Source organism: Taudactylus pleione, unplaced genomic scaffold (assembly GCF_031769625.1).
Source record: "Taudactylus pleione unplaced genomic scaffold, aTauple2 ptg000520l, whole genome shotgun sequence".
Classification (NCBI taxonomy): Eukaryota; Metazoa; Chordata; class Amphibia; order Anura; family Myobatrachidae; genus Taudactylus; species Taudactylus pleione.
Genome location: NW_028284922.1, coordinates 7,481,909 through 7,498,570, shown reverse-complemented (window position 1 = coordinate 7,498,570; position 16,662 = coordinate 7,481,909). Strand labels below are relative to the sequence as shown.

The 16,662-nt window shown below is 43.3% G+C and overlaps 1 protein-coding gene across 4 annotated transcripts in view; it reads right to left on the bottom strand.

Annotated features, from left to right (window-relative positions):
* Positions 1-13,928: 13,928 nt before the first annotated feature.
* The window catches only part of LCORL (ligand dependent nuclear receptor corepressor like), a 121,130-nt gene continuing 118,396 nt past the window's right edge, over positions 13,929-16,662 (bottom strand). For all 4 annotated transcript variants that reach the window (XM_088450630.1, XM_088450631.1, XM_088450632.1 and 1 more), the window contains one exon: positions 13,929-15,879. In XM_088450630.1, the coding sequence (XP_088306756.1) occupies positions 15,785-15,879 (95 nt within the window). In that variant the 3' untranslated portion in view covers positions 13,929-15,784. The remainder of the gene's footprint in view (positions 15,880-16,662) is intronic.

Sequence of the window (16,662 nt, the reverse complement as noted above, 5' to 3'; positions counted from 1 at the left end):
ATCGCCGATCCCAGCTTCTCATCTCTAATTGAATTCGACCCTAGTTTTACTTTGTTAAAATGCCAGTGCCTTTTCTATACATGGCATTGAATACATACCAATATAAATAACATTTCTAATTCAGGGTCCATAGGACTCCACAGGGAGACCTTGGGGTGTAGTGTATGCCCCGCCCCCGAGCCACCTCAGTTTTTGTTGGTGCCCGGCCGAGTTTGGTCACCATTCTGCTGTTGGCTGCCCAGATAGCTTTATTTTTATGATTTAAATTATTTTTCTTAGTTTTTCTGCTGAGCAGGTAGCAGCAGACTGTCCACAGGACATCTGCGGTCCAGCCCTATCCCCCCTCCGGGCGACACAATGCCAGCTGCGGCTGGGGATTTAGGCGGGCATCCCGTGGACCTTGCTAGCCAGTCCTGCATACGGACCTAGACTGCATCCCAGACACAAGGGGACAAGTAAGGCGGGTCACTGCAGCCTTACCTCCGGTTTCTGGGGATGGACCGGAGGTTTCGGAGAGTGAACACAGGCTTTGTCCACAGTGATCCACTAGACCACCAGGGTACATATGGAGTGGGAATCCAGCATCCCGGTGATTAATAATCAGCATTGGGGGGGTTCAGCTTTCCCCATTAAAGCAGCCCCTCAGCTCAGGGCGCCATTCTTCTGAGGTCTCTTCCCTGAGCTGCTCTCCGACCACGCTCCCTCAGAGGTCTCCGGTGGCCATTTTCTCAGGCTTAGCCACAGCTCTCTCGGGAAAACGCCGAGTCATGGTAGGCTGTAGCGCTACATAACCTATGTTGAGTGTCTGACCACAGAATCTGTGTAGTTGATTGTAGTGCCCTTCTATTGTATTTCTGCATTGTATGTGACTTATACATACAGGCAGCGCTAGCATATTTCTCTATACTATATAGTATAACATCTAAGCGTCCTGTGTTATCTTCATAGTCCACGCAGCTCAGATTCTGAGGAGGCAGAAGATGCTGATTTCTCTAAAATGGACTTTCCTCCAGGGGAGGAAGAGAGTCAGTCAAATTGAATAATCTTTCTTTGGTGCGAGCTGTTAAATCCAGCTTACTAATAGAAGGTAACGAACCAGCCCCTCAATCAAAGTGGCTTCAGCAGAAATCCCTCTATCAGATAAACTAGCTGACCACCTGGTACCCATTTCCTGCGGCTCTTTGTTCAAAATGGGAGACTCCCCCTACGTGGATTCCCATGTGACGCGATTAATTAAGAGCGCTATATTGCCTATCCCTACAGTATCCTCTATCAAGAACACTACGGATAGAAAGGTTGAATCTTGCCTTAAATTGATGTACTCTTTCAGGGGCTGTTGCTCGTCCAACCATGGCTATTGCATGGGTGGTTAAAGCAAGAGAGCTGGCCTGACACACTTGAAGACTTTTTTTTTTTTTTTTTTCCCTCAGACACTACGTGAAGCAGCTTCCTATATTGGAGAAGCGACATTGGATGCCAGTCCCTTAACTTCTAGAGTCTCACCCACGCGGGGTGTCTGCTCGCCATTCCCTGTGGTTACGCTTATGCAGATTCTAAGAAGGGCTTAGGAATATTGACCTTGACAAGATTGTAACCACATTGGCAGCATCAAAAACTGCATTTCTGCCTTCAGTGTCTACTACTTCAAAGCCTCGGTCTATATCTTTTAGGTCCTTTCATCCTCAAGGAAAGCCTAAAGGTCAGTTCTTTACTAGGCAGTCGGCTTCCACTAGGGCCGCCAAGCAGGCCTGGACCACCAGACATCCTGCTTCAAAATCAGAGGGTAAGCCTTCAGCCTGACTGAACTGTCCTCCCCCTGGGGGACTCCAGCACTGGGCAAACTGAAAAAGTCAGCTTCCTACAATGGTGTCAAACCACCACAGACGCTTGGGTAATAGAAGTGGCGCCTCTCGGGTATGCCCTCTCATTTCTAAGACTGCTACCCCACCAATTTTTTTGCACAGACTCTCGGACCCAAACAAGGCCCCACAAATCCAGAAAGTCATACAGTCCTTGCTTCAAGCAGGGGTAATTGTGCCAGTCCCATTATCTCAGCGAGAGACCAGTTATTATTTTACTCTTTCTGGTTCAGAAGCAAAATGGGTCTCATCTGCCTATTCTCAACATCATGCCCTTTTGACTATCCACGGGTATTTACCAAAATTATGGCTCTCATGGCGGCCCACCTGTGTGGTCAGGATGTCCGACTGCTACTATATCTGGACAACCTCCTGCTCTTATAAGGATCCCTAGAGGTGCCATCTGCAGCTAACCATCGCTTCCCTTCAAAAGCACGGTTAAAAGTCCTCCCTGAACCCTCAAAAAGAATGGTTCATCTGGGAGCCCTGCTGGATTCTCATGATCAGAGACTCTTTCTGACATCAGACAAGATCTCCACCCTGCAAACACGAGTGCGCAGATTCCGCCACAGTCACCTAGTATCAGTCCACTCAGTAATGCAGGTTCTGGGATCTATGGTATCCACCTTGGACATGGTAGAATATGCTCAGTTCCACTCCAGGCCTTTGCAAAGGCTAATACTCTCCAGGTGGAACGGGTTGCTCCATCGGACCAGGGTTCAGATGATGGTGCTCTCTCCAGAGGTTTGTCTGTCCCTATCTTGGTGGCTACAGACATCTCATATAACCTAGGGTCGCCCCGTTTGGATCCAAGACTGGGTACTCCTAACAACGGAAGCTAGTCTCTGGGGTGCAGAGATCAGTCAACACTCCTTCCAGGGCGGTTGGACATCGGTCAAATCAACCCTGCCGATCAACATATTGGAACTTTGAGCTGTCTACAGGGCCGTCATACTGGCCCAGGACATACTTCAAGGAAAACCTGTACAGGCACAGTCAGACAATGCCACAACAGTGGCTTACATCAACCATCAAAAAGGCACTCTACGTCGGGCAGCAATGGCAGAAGTGTCACGCATTCTGACATGGGCCGAGGGTCACCTCCCGACCATCTCTGTGGTGGTAATTCCGGGAGTTCTCAATTGGGAAGCAGACTTCCTCATGCATACCGGGGAATGGTTTCTTCACCCAGAGGTTTTTCAACTCCTATTGAACATTAGGGGCCCACCAGAGGTGGACCTCATAGCCTCCCGACACCATCACAAACTGCTGGTGTACAGGTCCAGAACAAGGGATGCCGAGGCAACATTTGTAGATGCATTGTCAGTGAAGTGGACCTTCCAGTTTGCATACCTATTCCCTCCAGTCTCCCTTCTTTGAGTTCTTCGGAAGTTCAAACAAGATTGAGGCACACTCCTGCTGGTGTCTCCAACTTGGCCTTCATGTCATTGGAACTCAGATCTTTGGAGTCTACCCATCGACACTGCGTTCCTGCTGCCTCAACGTCCGGACCTGTTGTCTCAGGGTTCTTGCCTTTACCCGGACCTGGGTCATCTGTCTTTGACGATGTGGCTCTTGAGACGTCCCTCTTGAGGTCCAAAGGATTCTCGAGCTCTGTGGTCCAGATTGTGGCATACATATTTCCAATGGTGTCATACCAGAAGCTACGACCCTCAAGTGTTTAGGATTTTCAGAGTCCTGGCCTTCCTTCAAGCTGAATTGGACCTTGGACTCCACCTTGCCTTGTTGAAAGTGCATGTCTCTGTTCTATCCATTTGGTTCCAGCGTAGACTTGCTCCACTATCGGATGTCCACACCTTTCTCCAGGGTATCTTCCATTTACAACCTCCTTTTCTCCCTCCATTGGCTCCATGGGATTTGTCAGAGGACCCTCTGTGCCCTTCAGGGTCCTCCATTTGAACCCCTGGAAGCTGGCTCTAAAGTGGCTCACGGCAAAGACTTTCTTCTGGCTATGGTGCCTGCCAGAAGGGTGTCACATTTAGGGGTGCTCTCAGGTCGCTCCCCATTTCGGGTATTCCATCAGGATAGGGCTGTGCTTCGGACTCACCCTGGTTTCCTTCCAAAAGTTGCTTCTCGTTTCCACATTAATGAGGAAATTGTAGTCCCGGCCTTTCAATCACCAGACCTATCGGCAGGTGAGTGCTCCTTGGATGTAGTCTGTGCCCTCAGGATCTATGTGGACTGTACCAGCTCTCTTCGAAAGTCACTCATCATTTGTGCTCTATGGATTTCACAAGGGATGGCTAGCCAACAAACAGACATTGGCTAGATGGCTTTACATGACTATCTCACAGGCTTATATGCAGGCAGGACTTCCTGTACATTGTACTCGCTGTGTGAGTCTCGTGGGCAGCTCGCCATGGCGCCTCAGCTGAACAGCTTTGTAAAGCAGCCACATGGTCCTGTCCATACCTTTCTGAGGTTCTATGCCTTCGACACATTTGCCTCTCAGGATGCTTCATTTGGACGTCTGATTCTCCTCTCATTGCAGGAGCGTCCCCATCCTTGAATAAATGCTTTGGGACATTCCCAAGGTCTTCCTGTAGAGCCCTATGGACACTGAAGAAAATGAGTTAGGGCACCCGGCCTGACGCACCTGGCTTCACGTGGGCTATGTTTCTGGTCTCCTACGTGACTGCTTTTTGAGTGTATCAGTCTTTCTTCTCTCTTCTCCTCCAGCCTCTGGCTTGTCACAAACTGAGGTGGCTCAGGGGTGGGACCGATGCATCCTGGGATGCCTGGTCCTCAACCACCTACACCCCAAGGTCTCCCTGTGGATGCTATGAGCTTCAAAGAAAGAGTTAACAAAGGTAAGTTTAACATAACTCATTATATCCTAACCATAGAAACATTTTCCAGCTGGGTGGCATCAAGAAATAGCCAGAGGGGACTTCGCAATAATGTTATAAATCTTGACCTTGTAATGATTTAAACTTGAGATAGTTTTATATATTAATTCTCCTCTTCTTCTTAGAGGCCCAGTCATCTGCAGCTTTTTCATAAGCAAAATCTGTAGGATCTGGTCCTTCTGAAATAATCATCACGTTATTTAGTGCTGGCACCACAGAATTTATTTTTTTATACAGCTCCCAGAAAGTGTCCCCACTTGCAGGCTACACAGTGTCCCCACAGAATTTTTTTTATACAGCTCCTAGATACTGGACCTGATTCAACAAGGAATGCAACTGCGAATACAATAGTGATTACACAAGCAGTTCAACTGCGATCGTATGCTACACCATTGCGATCACAAGGACACCCGCTTTACTTAGCACATTCGTAATGTTTAACAGAACAGCGAAAACATCGGTACAATCGAGTACCGTCGCAGCCTCACACACTTACACAAGCCCTAACCTTACCTCAGAAATTGCTAACTTCACTAACGTTATGTGTCCTTATTGCCAGCGGAAACTGAGCCTCCAATGGGAAGAACATATGTTGCTGCCACGGATTCTGGATGTGACACCGAGCTGTGCCAACAAGGACATGTTGAGGGTGACCTGGCGACAGTGGATGCAGCGCATTGGGGCAGGGCAAGTGCCATACGGTAAGTTTCTTGCTGGGCGTTGTCCCCGCAACAAACAGCCTGGGGAGAACTCTGCTTTGTGCTAGAATTAGCTCTTTAGCTGCTGGTTCGAGTATTGAAATACACCAATTCCCATACAATTATGGCACAATGAAATATAGTAGATCTTAGCGCGGAGATGCCTCTATTAAAAATAAACCTTAATTAGTAATGTACAAAAACTCGTTTTACAGATCTAGAAATAGCTTCTGATAATCCAAACCAGTTTTCTGGCGATAACTTCCCGTTGTAAACACCTGATATCTTTTTGCCAAATCCAATTGCGAGGTATTCAGTAGAAAACTGTGCCAGTTTGTAATTTCATTAGGTTTGTGTTCTCCATAGGAAATGAATGCAATAGCGCGTTTAGTATTCAATTAGAAAATTTTCGGGAACAAGGGGATGGTGATTTTTTTTTTAATTATTCTTAATGAATGTTAATCTATATTGTTTTTTTTTTTTTTTACAAATATTGTAAAAAAAACTTTTAGAAATTTTATTCTAATGTATGTTTGTAGTGATATTTAATAAATGGCATATATACAGTATTTTTTTAATTTAGAAATTTTAGCAAATGGACAAGGTGAGTTTTTTTAGTCACTATTGAACAGACACAGGGAGGGATGCATGACTCATCGCAATCTGGATACGCTTTTCACATGCATGCTGGCGTAAGCAATGCCAGTATGTTTGCCAATTACGGACCACTATGTGGGTAAGAGCGACCCTTTGTGATGGAGAAACTGCCAGGTCTATGACCCAGAAGCCCCTCTGGCATCCTTCTGCACCGCAGGGGGTGCTGGGAGGGATCCGATTGAAGCACTCATTCATAGAAGCCTATGGGCTTCTATTGGGAAATGCCATCAGGAAGATGCAAGAATTCCCTTACAGTTAAAGGTAACCAGAAATGGACTTCCTTTCATTTCCTGTCAGCTTTGAAAAGAAACCTTTATGTAAACGGCCATCTACCCCCTGCACTTAAGCAAGAAATCCTGGTGGATCTGGAGTTTCTCTATCTGTATGCTGCTGCGGTCTATCCCATATTACCTCATTAATGAGGATATGTGATCATAGGGGAAAAAGTGAATGAACATAATCATGCAGCATCAAAATAAACACTTTAATGATCCCAAATGGAGATTCTATATGAGAGTAACTGTTTGTAAAAAAAAAAAACAATGCAAAAATTATAAAATACAAAAACTGAGCTTTGAACCCCACAATATGGAGATTAGTGAAGATACTGTGCGACACTCTGCTGTAAAGCCCAGGTAGCCAGTCCTCTCATCCGGCACATAGATCTCACTTCCTCCTGCACTCTTTAGAGCAGTGTTTCCCAACCTTTGTCCTCAAGGCACATCAACAGTCCAGGTTTTAGTGATATCCATGCAGAGCACAGATTGTTGAATCAAAATAACTGAGGTACTAATTTAGACACTTGTGCTCAAGTATGGCTACCCTTAAAATCTGGACTGTTGGTGTGCCTTGACCGTGATTGGGAACCCCTGCTTTAGAGTAACATCAATGCGTTTCGTAGACTCTTTTGTCAAAGATTTGTTGCTCATATGTCTGGTTCGGCTTATATCCTGCTATGTTACCGTATCACGTGGTGGATTCCATTAATAAGTACAAGTTCTAATCCGCTGTTCCTCATTCCTTCTGATTATGTGAGCAGCTACGTTTAGCAAACTCAGACAGCGCTTCATAGATGTTTACATCGCAGCGAAAACTTTTCGGATGCAAAAAACGTGTCTTTTTCGCCGTATCCAATTAAACCCTGTTTTCTAAGTCCGAAAATGTTGTTTTTCTCACGAAAACACATAGGTCCGTGGCTTTTTGCGGATCCTAAGTATTTTCACTGCCGCGATCGTGAAAAAAAATGGCTTCTTATCGCGGATTTGGTTTTGCCTGCCTGAGGCAGGCGAAACAAAAATCCCTGATAAGTGCCAGCATCGGGGCTAATTGGATAGCCCCAGGTGAGGTACAGTAATTAGGCCTGGTAAATTACCGCGGCTAATTGGATAACCAGCATTATTGGTGGTTTTCTTATTGCCACTTTTATTTAGTTCCCTCCATGGCTTTCCAGTGTTGTACTCTCTGGGGTCAATTTAATACAAGAACTAGTTGAGTTCTGTGGGCTGTTTCCCTGTGAATCCACACTGCAAATTTGATTTGCAATTAAATTCCATACTCACAATCCATTTTTCCTGCCAAATTTGTGGGGGGGGGTCTTTGTGTGCACCTCCCTCAGCAGGTGAAAAAAAAAATCAGATTACTTTGAGAAGACATTCCAGCCTAATATAGCTGGTAAAAATAACAGGAAATTTTAAAATTGCTTTCAACCTCTCTGTTGGATCACCCATCGCCAATGGTCTGATGGTTATTCTTTGAAGTGTATCATCAAGAACTGTGCGTCATCATGGGTATCCATAAGAAAGGGTGAAGGAAAACCATAAATCTTTAAAAAGGGCGCTGCTGTGAGCTTCTTCTCCAAGCAGCTGCTAAAAGGAGGTGGTCAATCTAGACAATAAATAATGCAAAGAAAGCCGCTCTAAATAAAAATTAGTTAACCTATATAAATCAAACTAAGCAAGAGGACAGTATAACAAGAAAATATGTATATAGGGACACCATATAATAATATCATATACTCATGAGTGAATCCACACATCGATGTAGATATATAAAATAGAAACCCTGTAGGCACTATTTCAGGCAGTTCATATGCACACGAAAGATGGTTCAGAAAATACCACTAAAAATATAGCTAAACAACTGATGGTCTGAAAAGCATAATATTCTCTGAAGGGAATAGTTTCTTTACTTTGTAGATAATCGCTTCATTCTAAACATAGAACTTGAGGTGGCTGCAAAATTGGTTTGTTACACATTTTTATTTAATTGTTTTAAAAAGAATATTTCCCCTGCTTATAAGCCTTCATGAGCAGGACCCGGGCCTGCATCCTATCCGTTCACATTCTGCACTCTTCTCTCCAGTGTGCTCCAACTCAGTCAGTGACTCTGATCCTTTTTCTTTTTTTTTTAACCTTGTATTGTTAGTTTTAACCTTTTTTAAATAACAATTTTAGTTATATAGCACTTTCTCCAGTAGGACTCAAGGCGCTTAACAGATAGAATGAGACCTAATACAGTACCAGGAACAATGAAATACAGAGCATGGAGATTCTGCAGTGGGTTTGGCAGCCATTTTAGGTCATCAGTTGCAGGATTATTTATCCTACCCATGCAGAGTCCAGAAGAGGCAGCCATTTTAAGCGCACTACGTAGGATTACCCTGGGCAGAATAGACAATGTCTGGAACTGATGACACATAATGGGAGACATAAAATAACTTGTCAAAATCCTTGTATGTACATCAAAACTGAATCGGTATGAATTACCGCCGGTCCCCTGGCCGGCGTTTGGAATCCCGACACGAGGAGGCCAGCAGAGGAGGGAATCCTGATCGTTTAAGGTAAGTACACACTAACATAATTCTAACCCCCTAATTCTAACCCCCTTTAGGGTGCCTAACCCTAACCTTTCCCCCCCAGTGACTAACCCTAATCCCCCCTCTAAGTCCCCCCTGGGAGTGCCTAACCCTAACCTCCCCGGAGGGTGCCTATCCCCAACCCCCCTCACCGGCTGTCCGCCGTGGAGCCCGGCATCACTTCAATCGGGATGCCGGGCACCGGTCTCCCAGCGTCGGTAAAATGACCGGCGTCTAGATCTAGACGCCAGTCATTTAACCCTCGCCAGGATATGACAGACGGGAAGCCGGCTGTCGGTATAATGTCAGCCGGCTTCCTGATTGAAAAATGCATGGTTCTGATGGTATGCATTCTACACAGAGGACCAGGCAAGGCAGCCATGTTGGGCATATTAATTGGTTTTATATTGTATATCTTTTTTAGTTTTCTTACATAGTACTACACACAATTAGTCATGCCCTATAAATTATCGATAATACCATGCAGGTCAACAATATACATACAGATAAGTCCTCATACACTATTGGCGCAGTCACGCCAAACATTGGTCATTTGCGCCTGACTTTGGCATTTTTGCATCGGAGTGATCTGTTGCTGAAGATGGCGTACATCTAAGGCGAAATGGTTAATTACCAGACTGAGGGTTTAGGTGAATAGCTCATTGAGTTCTAGTCCTTCATTAAGACCCATGGGGTTTAGTGCTCAATGATACAAAACAAAGCTCTGCACTGAAGGTCTATTCCAGTGGTTCTCAAACTCAGTCCTCAGGACCCCACACAGTTCACATTTTGTAGGCCACCTAGCAGGTGCACAGGTGTATTCATTACTTGCTGATATATTTAGAAAGATCCACAGGTGAAGCTAATTTTTCCCCTTGTGATTCTGTGAGGAGACCTGGAAAACATGCACTGTTTGGGGTCCTGAGGAACGAGTTTGAGAACCTGTGGTCTATTCAATCCAAATATAAAATGCACTGAGCCCCATGGGTCTAGATATTATATTCTCCCATAAGCTGACATGTGTATCAGATTCAGCCATTTGGCCTGAATCAACTGCAGGTACTGGCACAGAAAGGAGGCATCAACCTAAACCTCTTCTTTTAGAGGTGAGGCTGTACTATGCTGAATATACAACCGTGCTTCTCAAACCCAATCCTCATGGACCCCTAACAGTGCATGTTTTCCAGATAATCTAGCTGGAGCACAGGTGTATTATTGACTAACATAATAGATCTACAGGTGGAACTAATTCCTGAGGATACCTTTAAAACAGGATGCAAACAATATTACCCCTTTCAGACCGATGACCCATGAATTTCCCGGGTCTAAAGGGGCACATCCACTAGCAGACATCCGGGAAGTATTCACAGCGCTTCACTTTTCCACATTTTGTTATGTTACAGCCTTATTCCAAAATGTAAAAAATAAATTTTTGTCCTCAAAATTCTACACACAATACCCCATAAGTTTTTTGAGATTTTTGCAAATTTAATAAAAAAAAAAAAAATAGAAATCACATGTACATAAGTATTCACAGCCTTTGCCATGAAGCTCAAAATTGAGCTCAGGTGCATCCTGTTTCCACTGATCATCCTTGAGATGTTCCTACAGCTTAATTGCAGTCTACCTGTGGTAAATTCAGTTGTTTGGACATGATTGATTTTGAAAGACATACACCTGTCTACAGTATATAAGGTCCCACACTTGACAGTGCACGTCAGAGCACAAACCAAGCATGAAGTACACGGAATTGTCTGTAGACCTCAGAGACAGGATTGTCTCAAGGCACAAATCTGGGGAAGGGTACAGAAAAATATCTGCTGCTTTGAAGGTCCCAATGAGTACAGTGGCCTCCATCATCCATAAATGGAAGAAGTTCAGAATCACCAGGACTCTTCCTAGAGTTGGTCGGCTGTCTAAACTGAGCGATCGGGGAAGAAGGGCCCTAGTCAGGGAGGTGACCAAGAACCCAATGGTCACTCTGTCAGAGCTACAGCATTCCTCTGTGGAGAGAGAACCATCCAGAAGAACAACCATCTCTGCAGCAATCCACCAATCAGGCCTGTATATTAGAGTGGCCAGGCGGAAGCCACTCCTTAGTAAAAAGCACATGGCAGCCCGCCTGGAGTTTGCCAAAATGCACAGATTGAACTCTTTGGCGTGGATGCCAGGCATTTCGTTTGGAGGAAACCAGGCACCACTCATCACAGCCAGAGTCCAGACTTGAATCCGATTGAACATCTCTGGAGAGATCTGAAAATGGCTGTGCACCGACGCTTCCCATCCAACCTGATGGAGCTTGAGAGGTGCTGCAAAGAGGAATGGGCGAAACTGCCCAAAGATAGGTGTGCCAAGCTTGTCGCATCATATTCAAAAAGACTTGAAGCTGTAATTGCTGCCAAAGGTGCATCAACAAAGTGTTGAGCAAAGTCTGTGAATACTTATGTACATGTGATTTTTTTAGTTTTTTTTTTATTTTATTAAATTTGCAAAAAAAAAAAAAAAAAAAAAACTTTTTACACGTTGTCATTATGGGGTATAGTGTGTAGAATTTTGAGGACAAAAATACATTTATTCCATTTTGGAATAAGGCTGTAACATAACAAAATGTGGAAAAAGTGAAGCGCTGTGAATACTTTCCAGATGCATTGTAGAAATTACTGCACGATTACGACATTCAAATCGTGCAGTCGTTTCAGTCTGGTGCTGTGCCTACACTGAAAGTTCAGTGTAGGCACATCAATCATCCCCTAACATGCTCAACCTGATGTTATCCTCAGGTTGAGCAGCATGAATGTTGGAAACAACCAGCGGGAGCACGCATCGCTGGTAGTTTCCAACATTTACATCCCCGGTGTGCCCGATTACAGAACGATTGCACGATTACGGTGTCATAATCGTGTAATCGCTCTATGTTATCGGGTACTGGATACGCGGCATTAGTCCCCAACCCTAGTAGAGAGCAGGGTAGTGGACCTGGGCCTCCAATCCGAGTCGTTTGCATTCATACATAGCAAAACCCAGGTCAATGCATGTTCATGTGCAAAAGCCTATGCAGTATGGGGGGGGAGAATTCAATTAGGTGAGAGTTTGCAAAAGGCATTAAATTTGCTCACTTCACCTTAATGTGCGCACCCGAGATACACACAATTCAATTAGAAATACCAATTCGCACTACTTGCAGTAAAAATTGAACAGAGAAAATAGCATGAAAAAGTGGGGAGAACTTCCTGGATCCCAAAAAGTATCAACTTCATTAACAGAATCATATACAAGACTGTTAGTAGCCATAAAGAAAGACCTGTATCCGTTTAAAATGGGACAAATGGCTGATTTGTGCATTTTTTAAAAAGTTAAATAAATTAAATTTCATTACAGAGGAATTAAACAGAAAAATGCAAAAAAAAAAAAAGTAGAAAAAAGGATGCTTTGGGAGTAATTTGAGGCGATTTAAAAAAAAAAAAAAAATTATAATATAATATGGGGTGTATTCTTTAGCTAAAAAGCTTATTTTGGGGTAATTTGAGGCCATTTTTTTTTTTCACCCCAAAAATGACATGTAATTATTTTGAAATATTTAAAAAGCCTAATTGGTCATTGGAGGGGTGTCCAAAGGGTTCTGAAGTAAATCTTGACATTTTTACCTTTGACATAGATTTTCCCAACCTTTTCACCTGATCAGGGGGTGCGAACAAAAACTATTTACTCCGATAAAGAAATGAGAGTTCGGAGTTAAATTGCAAATGTCATTCGCAATGTGAATTTGCAGTGAATTCGCCTTGCAGGACCAAACTCGCACCTAATTGAATTCCCCCCTATTTGTGAAAAAGGTATATATAAAATCGAGCAGAATTTGCGGTAAAGTGGCGATAAGAACCGAGTAAAACCGAACCCGCTCACCCCTAGTCTAAATGCGAAATGATTACATCCTACATAGAGCGGAGAGTTACCCCCTATAAGGAATGTTGTAAACACTTGGTATGCCTTATCCCCAAAATATTAGAGGTAAATTAAATTTAAGAGTTTAAGATGTATATTTAACATTTTAAGTGCTGTAAGGTAATTGCTTTTACTTAAAAATGTTAAATTAAAAACTAAAAAAAAACTCCCATCACAACTGTATATTCTTTTCTCCAGGATGACATCTGAAGAAATTTTGCTTCCATAAGAAGGCACTAATGTGCTGAGGTTAGCCCAGCAGAGCTGTTCAGCCTGACCCCTTTCAACACAGACATGGTGTATGAACAACATTCCTTTGCACTTACCTTTACAGATTGGGTCATTCCGGCTTGAGGCTTTTTTTTGTTATGGATCTAGTTAGCACAGAACAATTTCCATTTAAGGCAACAATTTAAAACAGGAAAGAGGTATTTTTTTTCTTTTAAACAGCAGTGTAAGTGCCAACTGGTAACCTATAAAAAAAAATCACTATCCCAGTTTCAAAATTCCTCTGGAGTTTACAAAATATGTCTGCCAGTTACAGGCTCTCAATATGCCATGTGAAGAGGAGGAGGAGGAGGGAGAACTCAGAGGTATTTTAAGGCTCCTTGCACACTACACCATTGTTGCAATGGTAGCCCTTTACACTGCAGAATTAGAAATCATTAATAGCAGCTTTTAGAAACAAGCCAGGGAAAACTGTAAATTCCAACATTTTGCATGTAGCCAGCCACAGTGATTAATGTTCATAGGAAAACAACATTGTTTGCAGGAGTGTTCAACATTCAGTCCTCCAGCTGTTATGGAACTACACATGCCAACAAGTCCTGTCAGTTTTATTAGGGAATGCTAAAAAACGTGGAGGGCATACATGGATGTGTAGTTCCATAACAGCTGGAAAGCCGCATTTGAACAGCCCTGTTTTACAGAACTGCTGCTAGACAATTGTGTACTTTCAGAATGGCACAGAGTGTTGCCTCTCACACACGTACATCGGCTACGGCTGGTCCTTCCTCAGCACTAACAGAACCACTGACAAGTAAAAGGCAGTGTCATTGCATTCTTTATTTATACAGTCTCACCATTTTGCACATATTGTGTAGTACAGAATAGCACCCTGACAGTGTTCAAGTGGTAACTGGATTGGAATCCTCATATCCTTGTACTCCAGGTCACAAAAAATGGTTGCAAGTTTCCATTCCAAAATTGTACTTCCATGGATAGTGATATAAAGCTGGTCAATACAAAAGCATTGAAGCCCAACAGTGATCGATCTTATATGTCCTTCTTGATTTAACAGCCCCATTAAACACTAGTCCCAGTGTTACATATTCATGTACCAATCAATCATATAAACAGTCATATTGAGATTAAGCAACTAACGGGAGAAACAAAAGGTAAAGAAAAATATGCTGGCATAAATCTGCCTGTATATAAGGCTTACCCTCCACCCATGCCTGTATATAAGGCGTACCTTACACCCTGGGCCACCATTGCCTGTATATAAGGCTTACCTTACACCCTGGGCCACCCTTGCCTGTATATAAGGGGTACCTTACACCCTGGGCCACCCTTGCCTGTATATAAGTCTTACCTTACCCACTGGGCCACCCTTGCCTGTATACAAGTCTTACCCTCTACCCTTGGCCATTGATTTCTAGTTTAGATCATAAGAGTGAGCGTGGCCGCATTACCCACACCTACGTCTAACATTTATTATATACAGTTTGAAATTCAATATAAGTTTATGAAAAACACAATAAAATTGAGGTTGCTGCATTTTGAGATGTACTTAAGCTAATGTATCATACAAATAGTGCAATGTGTACTTTTGACTCAGTGCTGTGCAGCAGGACAGATATTATAGCACCATAATGGACGGAACAGCTGAAGAAGGCACACTGGTATTTTTACTTTCAAATACCCATAACTGGTCACTGACAGACCTCTGAAAGAGAAGAGAGAAGATCTAACACGATGGAGCAATGGGAAAACAGACAGTGAAGTTCTCAGTAAACACGTAGCCTTACGGAGTAGTAGCATTTGCTGAAGTGTAAACTGTGTGATATGTGCTCTATTTTCTCTTACCGGATACACATCATGTTTAAGGGAGTGTGTTTGTGTTAGTAGCAAGAGGGAGCCAAACTCCACTATTACAGTCCAGGTTTTAAGGATATGCATGAGCACATGTGATTTAATTAGCACCTTAGTCCGGTATGTAGTCAGGAAGCCGATGGTGGAAATGCTGACCGCCGGCTTCCCGACTGTGCAATCCAGACAGGGGACTAATGATAGGCGACGCCTATTATTATCCCTACGCAAGGAGCCTGACGCCCGGCATACCGAACAAAGGTATCCGGGCGGCGGCCGCGGACAGCCGGGAGGGTTAGGTTAGGGGCTCCTGGAAGGACTTAGGGCTAGGCACCCCCCGGGAGGGTTAGGTTTAGCCTGCGGGGACGGGAGGGGGTTAGGCACTAGGGGGGGGGGGAAGGAGGTTAGGGTTAGGCACCCCTAGGGGAGGGTAAGGGGGGGGGAGAGGGTTAGGTATAGTTAGATTACTTACCAATCGGGATCTTCATTGGTTTCGTCATTCATACTGACTCCCCTTAGTCCATTTGTTTTAACCATCTGGGCTCAAGCATGGATATCCTTAGAATCTGGACAGTAGTGGAGGAGTTTGGGAAACTCTGGTGTAAGTGGTAACAAAATCTTTAATTAAAATACAACAGAATAGAAAGGAGACCTATAGCAGCCAATGCAATTTGACAAATAAAAATGCTGTATTGGATTAAAGATGTGTTACCACTTACGCTGAGCGCTTGCTGCTGCTACAGGCATTTGGATACATATGTAAAAAAAAGATTATGTACGTTATATCGTGTAGCAATCATGTATCAAATTTGCACTTTACTGGAATGGGATGCGGATGGGAGTTAAGGAATAAGTCCCATCTTTACTAGAAAGTCCTCGTATTATAGGAATACCAACAGGCTTCAGATGTCCTAGGAAAAAAGAAAAATGGACATAAATTGGTTACATAATATACAAGCTGTACATGACTTTTCTGAATTACTATATAATTGACTTTTGAGACATGGCAACAAAGTAGTGAGTGAATTGAATGGCATTTATTCATATGTGATCACTATCAATGTTAGCCATACAAAATACTAGGGCCAGTCTGTCCCAGTATACAGTAGTCATGTGACCAGTAATGCTTGAGGCTTAATTAGACATTACACCATAGCGTGGTGTTGTGCTTAAGCATACCAGGGAAAGGCGCAAACACATAACTGCTGCATAATTGTGTTAGTGAAATGAAGCGGTTTATTTTATATGAAAATTCAAAGCATGTTAAATGCACATTAACCACCTTTTCTTATTGTTCATTTGCATCGTTGTATTCAATTTAAAATTCTTAGAATGTTATCTACTAAAGCTGGCCACACATCAGACCAACTTTCCTCCAACCAACCGACCAACTAAAATGCTTCCCCACACATCTAACCAACTTTTCATCCAACCAGGCAACCTGCCAACTTTTTCAACAGACCAGCCTCCTCCTGTCCAATTTGTGATGTCACAGAAGTAGGCGGAGAGTGCCTCCCTACTTCTGCATGTTTTAAATAAATATTGTTAAAAAAAATTGAACGTCAGTATTTGTAGTCAATTATTTCAAATTGAGGGCCCTGTTAACCCCTTAATTGGCTAATATTTGCTCCCAAATTTGTCATTTTTGTTTATTATATGTAAATAGTTGCTATTTGGATCTAATTCAGTAAAAA